This window comes from Bombus bifarius, unplaced genomic scaffold (genome assembly GCF_011952205.1).
Source record: "Bombus bifarius isolate JDL3187 unplaced genomic scaffold, Bbif_JDL3187 scf7180000009111, whole genome shotgun sequence".
Lineage (NCBI taxonomy): Eukaryota > Metazoa > Arthropoda > Insecta > Hymenoptera > Apidae > Bombus > Bombus bifarius.
Genome location: NW_022884904.1, coordinates 602,725 through 620,383, shown reverse-complemented (window position 1 = coordinate 620,383; position 17,659 = coordinate 602,725). Strand labels below are relative to the sequence as shown.

General features: G+C 40.1%; 1 protein-coding gene across 8 annotated transcripts in view; it reads right to left on the bottom strand.

Annotated features, from left to right (window-relative positions):
- Positions 1-98: 98 nt before the first annotated feature.
- LOC117213510 (talin-1) overlaps positions 99-17,659 on the bottom strand; it is a 48,308-nt gene continuing 30,747 nt past the window's right edge. For 5 of the 8 annotated variants that reach the window (XM_033458901.1, XM_033458900.1, XM_033458903.1 and 2 more), the window contains 13 exons: positions 17,444-17,633; positions 16,510-16,911; positions 15,850-16,120; positions 15,036-15,539; positions 14,562-14,659; positions 13,647-13,735; positions 12,440-12,898; positions 12,141-12,176; positions 10,715-11,739; positions 8,419-10,321; positions 7,529-8,275; positions 4,058-4,696; positions 99-3,637 (listed from right to left, as the gene is read on the bottom strand). In XM_033458901.1, coding sequence (XP_033314792.1) covers positions 2,606-3,637; positions 4,058-4,696; positions 7,529-8,275; positions 8,419-10,321; positions 10,715-11,739; positions 12,141-12,176; positions 12,440-12,898; positions 13,647-13,735; positions 14,562-14,659; positions 15,036-15,539; positions 15,850-16,120; positions 16,510-16,911; positions 17,444-17,582 — 7,344 coding nt within the window. In that variant the 5' untranslated portion in view covers positions 17,583-17,633 and the 3' untranslated portion in view covers positions 99-2,605. Of the gene's footprint in view, positions 3,638-4,057; positions 4,697-5,669; positions 6,378-7,528; positions 8,276-8,418; positions 10,322-10,714; positions 11,740-12,140; positions 12,177-12,439; positions 12,899-13,306; positions 13,330-13,646; positions 13,736-14,561; positions 14,660-15,035; positions 15,540-15,849; positions 16,121-16,509; positions 16,912-17,443; positions 17,634-17,659 lie in introns of those variants that run through there. The other 3 variants (XM_033458906.1, XM_033458905.1, XM_033458907.1) reach the window with 3 other exon arrangements.

Below are 17,659 nucleotides of genomic sequence, written 5' to 3'. Positions count from 1 at the left end.
CAAAGGGATTCTTCCTTCATCTTGTCTCCTTTTTCTTTTTTTTTTGTTTTCGTTTTATGATTATACTATCGAACATTAGTAAAGCATCAGTTTTTTTCTTTTTTTTTTTTTGGTAATATTCGAGAATCCTACGAGTTTGCTACGAGCATGTGAAAAAAGCGGTAGCTCATTAGACTCAGGCACTTTTTTTCACCCATTTATCGACTCATCGTCAAGACACTGAATTGTTACGCGAAATATTTAACATCTATGTATTTACAAATTCTTCCTTGACCTTCGAAAGACTAATGATAATTGCACTAATCTATCACTTGGAACAGGTCTGTCCAACCATCGACCTTCCAATCAAAATTTTCTAAGAGCATTTTCACGCTTCAACGCCTTGTTTGAGATAATTCTTTTCAAAGTATAATATCATGTTTTTAAGCACTTTCCTTTTTATCGTGTCTATTCTTCTTAATTACATTCTTCGTGTGAAAATTTCTCTTTAGTTTTAGACTGCAATCTTATTTCTATAATAAAGAGTCTCAATAAAGAGCATTAAGCAAGAAATCATTATTAAAAGCTAATGCAAAAGAAATTCATGTTTAGAACAAATAAGGTTACACTAGTTGAGAATTTACGTGTCATATAAAATTCGTAGATAAAATTATGACAAATTTGTAAAAATATATAAAATTATCGAATTCTTACATGTAAAATTTGATCTTTTTTTATACAAATCCATGATTGAAATAAATACTTTGCAATCATTTACTATATCTCAATATTGAAATAATCATACTCGATAGATTATTTCGCTATGACTTTTATGTCAGAAAAGAATAATTACAATAATTCGTATCATTGTAAGGAAACCAAAGATCTTGTACCTAGTTTCTTATCAAGGATTAAAGATTTAGATTGATTTTATTTGCAATTCTTATTAGCACTTTGCTTTTATATAACGTTGTTGACATTTCTATACAAATTTCATTAGAATATTTACAATCTTGCAACTTCGATGAACCCCTTTAAATGTTGCATTTTAAATTAACTTACGAGTTAATATATACTTCTTCTATTCGAAAAGCTCGATATTTGCAGTAATAAAAATAAATTGCCTACTCCAGAACGTTCCATGACAAAATATTCAATTCAATTTTTATTATGATACAATTGTTGCATGTTCAGCGTACTACTTGGATCTACCTCTCCATGAATCTTTCGCTATTCAATCTTGATGTCAATGAACAGGATCAGTCTATGTACTACTCACGTACAATAAGATTTCGTATTATGTGTTCAAGATCTCGTTCAAAACCTCTGAATTCAGTTGGACAGTCCTGACTCGAAAAGTCTAACGAGCGAAATTATTGAAAACAAGCCACCGCGAGCGAATGGTAAAGAGCGCGCGATACAGAAGAAACGTAAGTTTAAGCAACGATTAGATTCCAGAACGAAAAGAGACGCACTTACAACGATAATGTTAAGAAAAATATTAAGAAGAACGGAAAATATTAAGGATAAAGAGACGGAGACACCATAGGATCAGGCCACATGGTGTCAGAAAGTTAATAAAATTAAATGATATGTTGCTTCTCTTGTTAATCCGTGGTCTTAAACTTAAACTATTATGATAAATTAGATCTAAATTAAATCAGGTATGCGATGGCTATTAATCGCTTGTCAATAAAATCAAAGAATAGAAGAAAGAAACATCGGTTTGAACAAACATCTTTCTTTCTCGCTGGATTTCGTATAATTATCCAATTTTTTATATATGTTAAATACGAATACATATTTCGGAGAATGTAGATTCCCCGCCAAATTCTCCTTCAATTATAAATACAAATATTCTTATAAATCTTTCGAATATATTTTCAAAAAGATGTCTCAAAAGATCGAAAACGAATATGTTATCAAAATATTAAGAATCGTCGATGCAAAATGGTGGAAATATATCACGTGCACTTTTTTGTGGCATCGTTCGTATTAGATCGACAGAAATAAGTTTGTGGAAAAGGTGGACGGTTATATTCCAATCAATAGTCATTCTTATAAAGGCTAATTTCGAAAGCACACAGTTAATTCTATCTAAGGGCACTTTTCTACCGTTTCTCATCGCAAAGATTATCATACAAAGATTTTATCACGATTGCTTTTAAAAATAAAAACTAAAACAAGTAAGCTTGTCAATATCTCGAGAAGAATTGTAAAATTTTCAATACGCGCGTGTTTTTTGTTATTTGAACATAAACTCTCACCCCTCTCCCCCTTTTTCTTGAATATATTCCAAATTTATGAACTTAAATTGTAAATTTGAAGATCCTTACTTCTTATTTGATCATCAGGCCCTCATGAATTTTTACTTCTTCGCCAGTTATTCTTCTTCCATATCACGTATTCATATTTTCGCTTCCTATATCAACTCTTTCTTTCCTTCCTATTCTTCCCTATTTTTTTTTAAAGATTGTCATTTTCGTCCTAGAAGGCAGTCCTTAATTTATTCTCAACTGAGCACGTGCTGATATTGTGTAAACGATCGTTATTGGGTTTTTCGTTGTCTTATCATTATACTAAACATTGTTGTTAATGAATTGACTTGCAAAAGATGTTGCGATCATTACAACATGGTTGCCTCGGTATTATAACTTTCCTTATTGATCTTCCTTTCGATAGAACTGTACTGACCGGATGAACTTTCCATAGTCACCTTCTTTTCGGTAACAAGGTATGGACTGTCTGAAACATACCGTCTATCGTATTGGCTTTCGTTATATTTTTTCTCCACCGACCCATACTGACTTTCCATTGTAGACCGATACTGACTCTCTTTCATTTTCCTTTCTAACGTGCTCTGCGTTGAATAAACCTTTTCCGGGCTAACCAGAGTTTGTCTGTCGGAACTGAGTTGGCCAATATTGTGCGTTGTAGAATGCTGCTGATACGTGTTGTAATTCATCTGTGACTGATTGTGAGTTTCATAAGCTCTGGTCTCGTATCTGGTCGTGCTCTCGTAGCCACTCTGTTCGGCATCAGTATCGGTGTCAGCTAAATCTGGACGATTTTTATACTTGGCCTGTCGAATGGCAGTGAGTCTTCCTCTAGCTTCTTCCAGTTCCCTCTCGATGCGAAGGACCTCTGATCTGGCGTTTATCTCCTGAGCGATACCTCCGACCATTCTACGGTTTAGGATCAAAGATCTGTCTTCTTCTTGCTGAATAGCCTGTTGGGCTGCTCGTACTAAATTGTCGGTGGCGCGTTTCACAGCATTTCCAGCTGCTTGCAGACGTTTCGTGCTCTCGCTATCTGGATCAGCTTTTACTTTGCAAGCGACCAATAATTGTGCCGTACTGCTGGCTACCTGTTTCGCGCTGGAAATTAGTTTTTCTTCGGAGCTGACGCCTTGTACCAGAGCGTTTGCAGATTCAACGAGGCTGTGAGTTGCAGCTGCGACCATTCTTGCGGCAGAAATTAGACCTTCGGACCACTGACCATCGTCGGAACTGGTTAGGGGAGTTCGAGAAACCTTTCCTGTTGCGATAAGCTCTCTTTGAGCTGCACTGGCTGCTTTTATAAGAGCCGATGTAGCGGCTGCGATCGATTTGGCTGCTTCTAGGATCATTTCGTCGAAGTTCATATCTTCGTTTGCCTCCTATGAAGTAAAAATGAAAACTTTTGTGGAAGGAGATAACTACAGGATTAATGATTTTTTTTTAATTGAATCCAACATTGAATTAGCATATCGGTTGGATGATACGTGTGAATAATCGCCTTACCGTCGGTGGATTTCTGCCGAAGATGTTCCTGACCGCCGTAATAATATGTTTGATTCCTGGTCGATTCTTTCAAAAAACAACCAAGAATATCAAACATATCTTACGGAAATCAGACTGCTTCCTAGCGAACGAAGATTACCGAGACAACATTTAACGTTATGCGTTATTTCTACCGTTTTACAGCTAATAATAAGACAAATTGTTTACTGGACTGAGACGAGATCTACGAGCAAATTCAGATCATACGAGAAATCATTGCCGCTATGAACGGCAACAGTATCGTTCGAAAGACTCACCTGTATACTTCTCCGAGGTCTCAAGCTGGCAAGCTTCTTCGCGGCAGCGTCGATACTGGCTGCAGCACCTAGTAACTCATTTTCTGCAATGACCGTCGGATCATCAGGGTCCACCCAGTCGGTGCCCTTCAGCAATTCAGCCACAGCCACCAATTCGGTAACGCTCTGAGCGATCTTTCTACTAATGGGTGGCAAAGTATGTTTCGCATCACCAGATCTTGAAGATATTTGTAATATAGCTTGCAACAATTCCCTATAATTAAGAGCGACGTCGTGACCAGCCTGAAGAGTTCTTTCTCTCAATTCAGCTGTTTCTGCGCAATTATACGCTGCTCCTTTACAAATGGTCAGCATGTCGCTGATAGCCTTTCGTCCCATGTTTGCAGCCGCAATTATGTCATCCTGTTTACAACTATTTCCGGCAGCTACAGCTTTGGCGGTTGAAATGGTGATACTCTTAGTGCATCGAACCAGATCTTCGGGTGTCACGTTGATCTTCTGCGTCTCTGGAGTGTTCAAGGCGCGTATTTCTTGAGCTATCGCCTCGATGGTTGATTCCAGAGCCCTGGTGCCACGAGTGTGCTCATCTTCGACAGCTTTCACTGTTTTCAGCAGGGACGTCACGTTGGTTACCATCACCTGAAGACGAAAAGATAAAGCAAATTATTACATGTTCCACTCGCTATTACATGCGACGATCTGGGTACTGTTTCTTCGTACTCATCGTTGAAAATGGATGTAAGAATTATTAATGAATGGATATCTAAAAATCATATAATTTTCATCGCTATTTCTTTCCCTTTTATCGAATATTACCGCGTATTAAGTTGTCAATTACGTGATTTTTAGATTATTGCACTGCGAATGAAATAGAAAATATGTTACGGTGTTAATGCAATTGTTATCACTTGTGTTTTGAATAAAATGATGGCGATGATATGTTCTGCTGCACAAGAACCTTGAGAAAAGTTAACATTTTTTCTTTAAATATTGTTAGTCAACTTCTAATGCTATAACTAGACTCTAGATAAAATGTTTGAAAAGATATTAAATCAATCGCTGTAAAACGATATTAGAAAATAAGGCACGCATAAAACTAATTTCCTTTTCGACAACTTATTTTATCTCTTCGATATCCATCGCAAGATCGTTAAGAATATTTGACCATATTTTCCAGGTATTTCACTTTATTTGCATTTATTTCGTACGTCTTATTAATTATCGTTAAAAACTGAAAATCGTTACGTCCAAAATCTGAATATCGTTAGAAATAACGAAAAGAAATCTGCTTAGAAATGTTATTATCATCATATTCTCTTTAACAAACTCTTTTAAATAACATATTAATCTTCGATTAGTCGACGAAGCATTAAAGCACGGTGCTATTAATCATTAATGCACACACGTTTGCAAGTAGAATGTACGTACCTAAAAGTTGCTTTGTTTTAAAAAAAATTTCTGTCCACGGATGAATTAAGATATTCGTGTAAAGGATGTAGTAGCGTAATAGAAATTTGATGATTTATTTCTTTATTACAAAAAAAAATATAGAGAGAAAAAAAATGTATAAAGAAATGATGATGTATGTTACAAAGTATAATAGTAACTCAAGTGAAACACGATACAATTGTTTGCAGAGCAAGAATATCTACAATACGAATGCGTGTGAACTAAAAACGTAGCAAAGAAGCGCATCACGTGTTACTATTTCTTAATATTATATTAATTAGTATCATATAATGCTATAAATGCTTCGATGTATAGTAACTCGAAAATAAATACTTGAAGAGAAGGAGAACTGTAAAATGCAAATTTGTCGAGAAATTCGTCACCAAGTTCTCTTCGCAGTGAATTAGTATTTGGGAAATATTTGTTAATATTGTGCTGTTGGAATTTTTTGAGATATTCATTTTTTTTCTTTTCTTTTTGTAAAAAGAGTGTAAAAAGAATAACGAGTCTTGTTTTCACCCTTTCGGTACTGTATAGTGAAATATTATCAATTGTTTTCGCTTTTGTCCGCTTATACGAAGATACGTGGTTACAGACGTGATTAAAATTTTTCTTTCTGACCCCGATACGATAATGTACCGAAAGGGTAAACATCAGGTTCATCGAGAACCGAACGAAATAGGTGTAAAAATCAATGCTTCGGCTACATGAGTAACAGCAAATCGGAAGTTCTCTGAGACGGTTGTTCGCTCTCTGAGGCTGAGAGCAGACGTATCAGCTCCTCCTCTTGATCGGACACGAACCATTCGGACTCCGAGCCACCGACGTCACTCAAAGGCATCAGCTGCTGGTGTAGCTGCTGTTCTAACACCTATCCGGATCGGCCAGACCAAAATCGTCAATGAAAGCTCACAATTAAAGTCCACCAAGTTCATGAGAGAAAATGTTTCGCTACTTTTCATCGCGTAAATGTAAATCTTATCGTCAACAAGCCAAGGAAAAAAAAAAGAAAAAAAAAACAAAGCCGGATAAGAATATATTCTCTCTGTGGTTGAAGCAAAAATCGGTTCTGCCTCGCTCAGCGATTCTACACACTTTCCATCAAGGGAACATAAAGATCGAGTGTATAGTGTCTCACACACACGAAAAAATGGAACATCGAACGATGTAGGAAAGTGCAAGGTGGACTTTAATAGTTTTTAACAATGAATCTTCGGTCGAGACCGTTTTACCGAATACCTAGTGAGTGACATCATTGACAATTACATATTTTCGATTTACTCTTGTACCTTTTCGTATTTTTTCTATCTTTCTCTCTTTTTAGTCGGTTAGAGGTGAAATGGAAATGTATATCGATTAAAGTCCACCCACAAAATAACAGGAAATTGGTTCGTGATGTTAAGCGTGAAGATCAAATTTAGTATGTTAACGAGTAAAACAACAACAAAGTGCTGTTAGGTCCGTCATAATGAGATTTCGCGCATCCTGCTTCGACTTGTCCTCCAATTAAAGCGATACCTGCTGCGGTTAATATCGTTTAATCAAGCGTTTCCCAACTTAGACTTCTTTAACACCTGAAATTATTGCTCGAGTCGTGCGTTCTAAATCAACACCGATAAAAAGGAGATTCGCTACTTCAATGTATACTTTGAACAATTTTTGAGAAAATTTTCATAGAAATGTAAAATTCTGCAGGTCCAATGGCTCGGAATACATATAATACTTATGATTCGTTTCAATTTGAAATGTCTGATTTTATACTAATTGGGAAATCAAGATCGAACATCGTTTAGTCACATATTATTAGTCGCATACACGTATCCTTCATAAAGCTCTACTTCCTGATGTATCCTAGACGCTGCCATTCTGTTATAAACGTTACCATTACCTCTCCAACTCAAGCGTCTCTCCGAGACAAAGTTAATATCAAGCTACTAACAATAAGAGGGAATCCCCTGACCATCGGCAAAACGCCGACGTAATTACGAATAAAGCAACAAGAATAGGAACGATTCACCTTACCTTGGCAGAGTCCTTTAAATGGGCCATGCTGGGGTCGTTGATAGGTTTGCCACTGGCTGCTTTAGTGGCGTGTATCAAGTCGCCGAGTGCAGAAGCCACATCTTTTACCGCGTTTATTAGCATTACTTGAGCCTCGGGATTCTGACTGCCCAAGCTGGCAGCCCCGTATTTAACCACTTCGGCAAGTTGAACGATAGTCGACACGGCATTTTGCGCTGCAACTGCCAGTTGCTCTTGAGACGAGGCTGCTCCAGCTACTAGCGTTTTCGTATCTTCAACGAGAGCCTTGGCTGTCTTCAAGATGTTCTCTCGATGATCGGCAAAAGTGTCGCCTTCGTTTTCTGCGTGCAAGGTTCCAGCAGTGGCGAACATGATCGTGGTGTCCAGGTCACCGATAATGCCTGACACGGTACTTGCAGCGTTGATACAAGCTTGAGTTCCCCTGGAACCAGCCTGAAGCGCAGCTAACACCTGAGATACCTTTTCCGTGACTATCTTGCTATGCTCTGCGACTTCTCTTTGAGTGTAAGCGTCGCCTGGTGACATTTGGCAGGTTCCTGCAGCTCTAACGATGTCTACGCAGGCTTTGCCAAGCTCTTGGACGCTTGCGCGAAGTCTCGCAGACACGTCAGCGTTAGATGCGGCCGCTGAAGCGCCGGACGTATCGCGGGCTAGCTGAGTGTACTTGTGGGAGATATCCACTATAAGGGGACTTAATCTGGCTACGTCGGTGCTAGATTTTGTTGACTGGAATGGATAAAGATTGAGATAAATTAAACGTAAGATACGTTAATGATCTTCGTACTAATCATTTCTTTCCTTTAACTAGACTAGACTAGAACCTTTCACTAGATTCCTAATACTAACAAAATATTATAACTATTCCTTACCATTTCCTGCGCCAGCCGAGCGATCTCCTTAGCAGCTTCCACCATTCTCGTTTGATAATCCACGTAAGAATCCACTGTATCGATCGTAGACATTCTGTGATCTTCCAATCTAACCATGGCTCGAGAAATAGCGTCGATTAGCCCAGTAACGATTCCATAAGATGTCGAAATTGTCTCCAAAGTGTTTTGTAATTCCTGCAGCGCATCTTTCATGGATTCCACTGTCTCGTCAACTTCAGTGTGCAGATTAACTGCCTTCGGATTACCACCAGATTCTTTTGTCACGCAGACAAGCTGTAGAGCAGACTCGGTGACGGTTTTCGTCTGATCCAGTAGCACTATCTGTTGTTTCGAGTGCACCATGTTTGAAGCAGCACCAATAGCACCAGAAACTAGAGGCTCGCAGTACAAAGCAATCTGATTGACGGCATGTCCTACGTTTTCAGCCTCGTATTTGGCAGCTGTTCGAAGAGGTTCCAATTTTTCTCGTAACTCGCTAGCACTGGTCTCCATCTGATCCGTGAATCCTTGCATCGTATTCTCTCTTCGTGAAACCAGTGCCTGTGAAACAGCACTGAAAGACGCGGCATTCAGTTCTCGAATTCTAGCTGATAGTTTCTCGATCGCAACGTCGCATTCCTTCTGCCCAGGTGCTTTGTCGCGTATGGAAGCAACTAGAGACTTGATCGAATCGCTCACGCTCTTGCTGTGGTTTGCCAATAATTGCCAAGTTGGAGGATCTTTTGGACTGACAGCGAGACTCTTGGCGGCTCGCACCATCGCGCAAGAACCATCGATAATAGCTTTACCGGCGCTAGTTATTGGCTCTTGGGCAGCTCTAGCTGTGACGGATATCTTTGCAGGCTGACTAGCGAATTCTGGAGATCCAGCAAACGTACACAGGTTGTCAACCGCTTCCAAAAGTGGCCTGGTAGCCTCTGCACACTTCGCCTTGTTGGCCTCGGAATAATTCTGATCCAGCGCCTTGATTTCTTTCACCAGGACTGATGTGGAATTGGCAACATCCTTGGCTGACTGAACGAAGTGACGTTTAGCAACAGGATTGCTGGTCTTGTTCGATGCTTCGCGACAAGCATTGCAGAGAGCACTCGTATACTTTGCTATCATGGTAGCAGCTGAAAGGACTTGTTGTTCGGTACTTGTAGGATTTCCAAGACTTTGACAGCCGGTATGAATGGCCTGTGCAGCTCTGAGGAACTGAGCTTGGTCCAGCAAGCCTGGTTTTCCAGCCACCGATGTTGGATCGCTTACGCCAGCTAGATAAGCAGCCTGAGCTGCTGCTTCTATCAGTCCGCAGATTGACAAAGAGACCCCTCTAACTGCTACCGAGAATTGTTCGTGTTCTGATTTCTTTGCGTGGTTAGCTATGCCCGTCATTCCGTCGCCAAGGCTCTTGCTCTTTTCCATCACGGTTTCTAGACATTCGAAGTAGCTCGCGTCAGAAATTGGTTGGCTAGGATTATCGAGAAGCGACCTCATCGATTGGATATTTCTGATAGCGTTGTCACACTCGTTTTGTCCAGGCGCAGCCGAGGTACAGACATCGACGAGATAGTTGATGGAATCTGTGACGGCTCGTGCAGCTGCCGATAGTTGATTCTTCGCGTTTGGAGCACCCGGATCGGCTGCTACGGATTTAGCAGTACCCAGAAGCTTGCTGGATGTCATGCTGACGTTCTTCAAAGAAACCACCATCTGACTTCGAGTCTCGATAGCTGTTTGACCGGCCATTTCCATGCCGACGCCCAACAGGTCTCCAAAAGCGTTGGTGAATTGTTTGGAAGAATTAGCTAACTGCACTGGAGAACGTACTGACGACACCACGTTTGAAGAAGCATCGTTCAAATTCGCAGCTGCGTTGTTTAGATCGCTTTGCAATTGTCTGTAAAGAAATGATTGGTTGCCTGCATGATAATGAAATAAAAATTTGGAGCAAAACCTTAGTTATTATAAACAATATTATACGATTATTATTTAAATTAACAAAGAAACTATAATACATGTATAAGCAATGCGTAAGTACAATGAAACGTAATATTTTACGTTGTTCACATATAATATTTTATTTTATATCAAGCGTAAAATTTAAAGTTACATACATCTTTAGTATGCTAAATGCTTAATGCTATGACAATTTATCGTCGGTCGTTATCTCGAAAGATTCAAAGTGTGTCAATGAATAATAAGCAGTAAGTAAAATGAGGCAAATGAAAAGGTAAATATCAGTGTGCCATTTGATAACAAGCCTCTTATCAGAGAAAAGAGATATACATACCCATAACTCTTATTGGTTTGTGGGAACTCGTTCATGCTAAGGACCTGAGTCATGTCTTCGATATTTTTAATTGCATCGTCTACGTCTCTTTGTCCAGGTAAGCAAGACACACATTTATTCAGTGCGTTCGACACATCCTTGGCAACTGCAGCCAGATTAGCTTCGTTCTCTACACTGTCAGCGTTCTTCAGAGCTCTTCGAGCTTCTTTAACCAGTCTCAACGACTTTAGAATAACATCATCGGCAGTCATCAAGATTTTCTTTTGCGTATCAGGTTGGTGCGAAGTAGCAGCCACTCCGCGAACGGCATAAGTTAAATCTTTGAGGGCGGAAGCTGTCTTTCGAGCTGCGCTTCCAGTGTAATTCTCGTTTCCTTGCTTAGCAGCGGATAGAAGCTGAGCCATAGCGAATCCGACGTTCTTCGAGGTAGCACCTAGTCGGAGAGCAGTGGACTCTGGTGTCTCGTCGGGTAAAGGTCTTAGAGAAGCAGCTTCCACGGCATTGTAGAACTCTCTTAACTCGTCTTTCAAACTGTTTATCAATTCTTCTGCTGCATCTAATTCCAGACCGCCGCATGCCTCCCTGGCTCGCGTTTTAACTTCAGTGGCAGCAGCATTTAGCTCCTTCAGAAGAGTCTCGTCGCTGCAGGTTTCATTGCAGACTTCCAAGAGACCTTCGACTGCCTTTGTCACTTCACGAACTGCGTTCATCAGCTGCGTCTGACAAGCTGGAGAGTGCAAAGTTGGAGCTACGACCTTTGCACAGGCAACTAATTGCGATGTGGCCAATGCACACTGGGTGGCGGCTGAGATTACACGATTTTGAGTCGCTGAATCCTCACAAGTGGCTGCGATATTCTTTGCTTTGAGCACCAGAGCGGCGGTTGAATTGGCTACGGCCTTAGCCAATGCCAATAGCATGTCCTGGAGCTCTCGATTCGAGTCATTTTCCTCTCCAATCGTTGTCAACACCTGGTGAGATGCCTCGCCAACACGGGATGCGGCGTTCAGCAAGTTCTGTCTCGGCTGGAGTAAGTTAAAGTTTAATAAATAAAGATATTAAGCGATATATCGGTGAAAAGGTCAAAGTAAATCGCAGGCAAAATAGTCGCGAATAAATTATTTTCTATTCTTTGGTGAAACGGCTTTAGCATCTATCTTGTTACCAAGTTATTCGTTCACTCAACATAAGAGAAAAGAAACATTTTGTTCATTTTCATCCTAAATGAAAGAAAAACTAATTTGCATTGTTTGCAATGAAAAAATTCATCAAATTATATCAAAGTATCCCGAAAAAGCTGCAAGTTAACACTGTGCGTAAAGTTATAAATAAACCACGTATATAAGGATATTTAACGAATCTAAAAAAAAGTGAGAACCGTAATAATTTGCAACATTCTATAACTTTCTCTGATATTTGTGCTTACGTATCGTTCGGAGGAAGAAAGCGCTACGTAGGAAGGCTGCACAAAAAGGTACAGTTTAAGATAAAAAATCTTCAAAATTAATGAATCGGGCGTATTATTAACGTATAATAGTTTCCGCCGCTGTTAAATACTTTTAAATCTGTTGTAAAATCTCCGCGGATCTAATCCAAATTGTTGTGATCACGTACGAGTCAATGATACTACGTACTCGTAGTTAAGAGTTAATACATTTTTCCTAATATCAAAGAAACCCATACGAATATCCCAGCATTTTCCACAAGAATACCAAGATACCATACCTCTTTAGTTTCAGGTTCGGTGGCTTTGAGCAAGTCGGAGAAGGCGGAGCACAGCTTCCTTGCTGCATCCAGCAGTTTGTCTCCCGAAGAGTCGTCATCCATCAGGGCGGCGATCATTCTGACGCCTTTCGTCATCTCCGGCAGATTGGTTGCGATCGTTGTGATAGCTGCACCTACCGCTGTGTGATCCACGTCGTCGGCTGGACCGGAAGTCAAGGTGACCACCTGAGCTGTCGCGGCGTTCATCGCCGCGATCTGAGAGCCAACGTTCTGTTTGTGCGTATCGATCGTCTGTTCGATCCATTTCAACGAGGTCGGATCGTTGCCCAGTTCTGGAAGCTGAGCCTTGCAGGACAGCTCCGTCTCCGCAATGTGGATCACCTCGTGACCAGCGGTGATAGTCGACAGTAAGGCACGTTGTGGTTCGGACAGGACGGATGTGACCTTGGTTTGTTGCACCTGGTTGCGATTAGACTTACATTAACTTAAGAATCGGTCGATGGATAAACGGACGGATGCGTGTTGTACCGACGTATCGTGATCGAGGTGATTTGAAGGCGCTCCGTCTTCTCAGTGAATCTTTCCACGCCTTCAAATTGCCCATTCAAATTGATTACTACTAAATAATCGTTCCTCAATGACGGGTGTACAAATAAAGAATGCATATGCCGAATAAAAATTCTTACGATACGGAATTCACCAATAGACTAGGTAAATTCCATCCAAGTACTTTTATATCTCGGTGAAGTTTAATATATTTTAGTCACGAAAATCAAACTTAATGAAATTAAGAATTGGAATGACGTAACAGAAATTTACTTAAATGCCAATGATATATAACAAAAAGTTTTATCATCGAGTACCTACTCTGTGTCCGCAATAGAAGGCGCCTAGCATGAAAACAAATTTAACCGTCAATTAGTTTTACGCAATTGTTTCGGTATGCAACGAAATTGTTTTATTATATTGATGTTGAACTTAAATATACCGTTGATATTCGCTGTGATCCATACAATAATGGTACTACTAACTAATGCCATAACAAAGCAGTTGAACAGCTCTCGCTCAAGCGAATGATCAGTGTTATTCTACAGAAAATTTATACAGAGAGATGTGGACAAAAATAATCTCGAATATACTTTAATTTCGGTCAGGAAACATTGAAAATTCAACGTGAGCAGGAGCTTATGCCTTTGATAAATCTTACCATCGGTGGAGCGTGAGCGATGTTCACCTGGCCGCTGACAGTCGTGTATTGAGCACCGCCCATGTGCCCGGTCCCATATGGTCGAGCCCCTACAAACCGTATCATGCAACTATCCGAATGATATTTACAGAGATCGATCCACGGGATCGATTGATCGTCCGATAGGGAAGCTTGAATACGCAAACAGATCTGCTCCATGAATTGCGAAGCAAGAGCATTTCTCACGAATAAGCGTCAAATATTTCGTTTAGTACATACAAAATAAAGGGTCCAAGATTTAAAAAAATGAAAATGCGACTTTTAAAAAATGTATAGGTATGTACAAAACAATTATACAAAGAGGAAATCATCCAAAGAGTAACGAATGACTAAATAAAAATAGAAAAATGTATAGATATATACAAAATTATTGTAAAAGACCGAGGAGGCAATCGTGCAAAGACCTCTAGAGCTTTCTGCATCTTTTCTCACCGCTTTGACAGTTTGGCAAGGACAGAGTTTAATCGAAGCCACGCGACATGTGTACATTTTTCGATAACTGGTCTATCTATTTATGTATAGAAAATAGCTGAATAAATAGTACGATAAAATTTGCTTCTTTACAACTTCCAAATAACCAACTGACTTTAAATAGAAATAATTTTATTTCGAGCAAAAATCAGACACGTTTCTTAGGCCAACGCGCAAGGTACGATATATTATTTGGCATCGTATAAATCGTTGAATAACCACGCCAAAATACAGTGTCTTGTTTCTGATTCGTTGAAGATTATTTATGAAATCTTAATACATATTTTTCTCCCAGCTTCTTCGATGAAACGGAATTGCGTATTAATATTTTTTTCAGTTTAGGGATGATACAAGACACTGATTTCAAGGTTCACGAAATTAGGAAAAATTTCTGAAAATTCCTACCGTCTGCACCGGTTCTCATAACCGCAGGTATGGCAACTGACACAGCTTCCACGTTTCCTTTGCCGACGTTGCTCGTTTCGTGTTGCATGATCGTTGCTCTGTAAAAACATACCGCGTGTTTACTGGAAACAATACACATTCAACACACATAGTCAGGAAATTTACTTCAAATATTTCTCTCTATTTTTCGCTTCCATATAACTTCTTTGCTTTTTGTTCAAAAACTCTTCCATAATATCACTTTGTCATCCACGATAACAAAAAGAAGAAACGACACAAAAAAGAAAGAAACCGCCGCGACTCTCTTCGCTACGAAAAATCGATATTCAATAAGCGATATTGGATAATCGAGATTGGCAAAATGAGTCTTGACCTATCAGCTTCGATAATTCCCCTAATAAACAATCCATCGTCGTTTCGCTTAACGGAATTAGTACTTGTATTAAAAATTAATACGTATATTGTAATACTTACTTCAATGGCGATACACTATCTTCAACCATCGTTGAGCCTTCGTCTCCTTCGATACCAAAGTGATCTTTAGCTTTTTGCTTTTTAAGAATGATATCGATGTAGCCAGAGATTAGCTGAAGTATCTGTTCCGCTTCTGTAGTCTGTACGCTGTAATATTGGTCAGAATAATCGCCAAAGTCGAGCGTAAACGTGTTCGGAGAGGCTCCCCAACGTCGGACGGTAGTCAACGGCCAGGTTTTTAAGATTTCTTTCGTTTTTTCATCGAGTCGCAAGACGGAGTCTTTGGTGACGCCGAGCAAACGAGGCACCAACTTGTTCTTTCCTTTCATTTTCTCTTTCACTAAGAAGAACGTGACGCCGTAAGTACTCAAAGATCTTGCCGTTTTCGTATACAACACTTTGGCATCCAGTTCTGAGAGACCGATGTGCTTCTTGTGCTCTGCAAAAATTTTCTTCTCGATACCCTTCACCTTCAAGTAGGACTGCGGTAAAAATTCCTTGAGGCTACGGGATCAGATTGAAAAATCTTGATTAGATATTATTTCGAAGGAGCTCTTACAGAATTTTTGTAACCTTTTATTATTTCTTCAAGTATCGTCGTTCAAAGATTCAACGAAAAATGCTCAAAAATGTTGTCATTTATTTAAAGGAAGAAAAAGAAAAATTCATCTTCGCAGTTTTGAATCTTTTCGCGTTGTTTACTGTACCGATGTTCTTATCCTAATTGCATCAGATTTCTCGTACAGTTATTGTTAAAAATATCGCAATAAGTGGAAACGGAAGAAATCGATATTTCTTATCTGAAAGAGCTTACTCGAGAAAGCCTGGCTTGTGCTTGTCCTCCTTGTGATCACCGAACTGGATCTGGCATTGTATTCCAGCGAAAATACAAGCTTTTTCCTGAGTAACCGGATGCGTGCCATCTAGAATTGCGTCTCTTGCTTGAACGTACAAAAGAGATAATTGCACCGGATCTCGACTGTCGATATTTTGATCTGAGAAGAAAAACTTTCTCCGCAGCAGCACCGTTTCCGACTCGTCTATCCCTTGCTCTCGTAAAGTCTTACTGGGATCTATCCAGTTTACTGGAAGAACAAAATGACATTTCATCGCGCCATGAAAATCTATGATTTGTACGCAGACGATTGATTGAAAATCTTTACCACAAAAAAAAAAAATATATATATATATATATCTTTAGCCTTAATTCTCCTTGCGTGAAGATTACATTTTTCACATGTACGAGAGGATCAAACTAAGGTCGCACGTCTATGTCACCACTAAAGTAGGATAAAAAAAAGGTTCTACTATTAAAAAAGACGTCAACGTCTACGAACGCATTGGCAACAACGAAATACAACGCTCGTACAACACTTTCTTTCCACGCGTTTCTCCGCAAACATTAAATTGCTCGTTTCCGCAAGTTTAATAAATCCGAATTTTTATCGCGGCTAGATCAAGGCTAGCTGCTCACCTTCGTCGTCGGTTTTAAGCTTCTTCCTTAACTGATCCATCTTCGCGTCCCGCTCGCCTTTCTCCTCTTTTCTCCTCTTGAGTGTGAGGGTGCCGAAATTGCCCGGCTTCTGGTTCTCAGTCTCCTCGTCGGCCAACTCGCGCACCAACGAGTACTCATCGTGGTTCGTGATGCCTATCTTCGTACAAATTACTACCATGAGATTGGCGACAGGCTGACTGTCATCCACCAACAACGTCTTCAGCGTTCCATCCAACATGCGCACTCGAAGGGTCCGCAGTTTACGCCGGTACTCGAGAAGATCGCCGTTCCTCAGAATGTAATAATCGAGATTCCGGCCCGGCTCTAGCCAAACCCCCTTCTTCACATCCTCGTCGGCAAGGAATAATCCGTAGTCCTTGGCTGTCGATGCAAGAGGAAAACGCGCGGTCATTATCATCGTGCTACACGGTTATGCATGGAATTCTCCTGGACTCGTTAGCTTTTAGACGAGCTTTTTCCCTTCGTTATTGAGTTTTCCTTTGTTTCTATATAGAATAATAGTTGCTCGACTATTTGCTAGGGATTCCGGGAGGATTTTCGTGGGTTTGCGCCTCGAACTGGCTAATAGAGATTAAGAAGTTGACGGTTTAGTGGGTTAGGTGTTTTATTTTTTTGGCAAAGTTAGAGAGCCGTAGGAGCAGTTTCTCGCGACAAGCGATCGAGACAGCGAAGTAGAATTGCAAGGGCTGTTTGTGGAAAAGACAGAATCTTCGACGCGATTAACTTGATAAAATCGTTTTTCTTAGTCAGCTATTTTGTCGTTAACGCTAACATCCATACGCAAAGAATATCGTGGAAAAAATAAAGAGGACAGAAGGGAAGAGATAAATGCAAATTCGTTTGTTCGTTAGTACAGCATCGTAGGATATTGCAGGTGCAAGTAGGAGCTTACGTTGGCCCATGTTACCCGCTTCAGCGAGTTTCTCTCTGATAATACGGCAAGCGTCGTAAATGGATGTGCTCGGGTCGAATTGCATCATCTTCGTGGCGTTTTTCTCCGGGATGGAGATACGCAAGGATAGGGTGGCCATTGCGGCTGCCTGGGATGATCTGTGTGCACGAAAACCACCGGAATCACACGACTGAAACACAAAAATAATGTCGATTA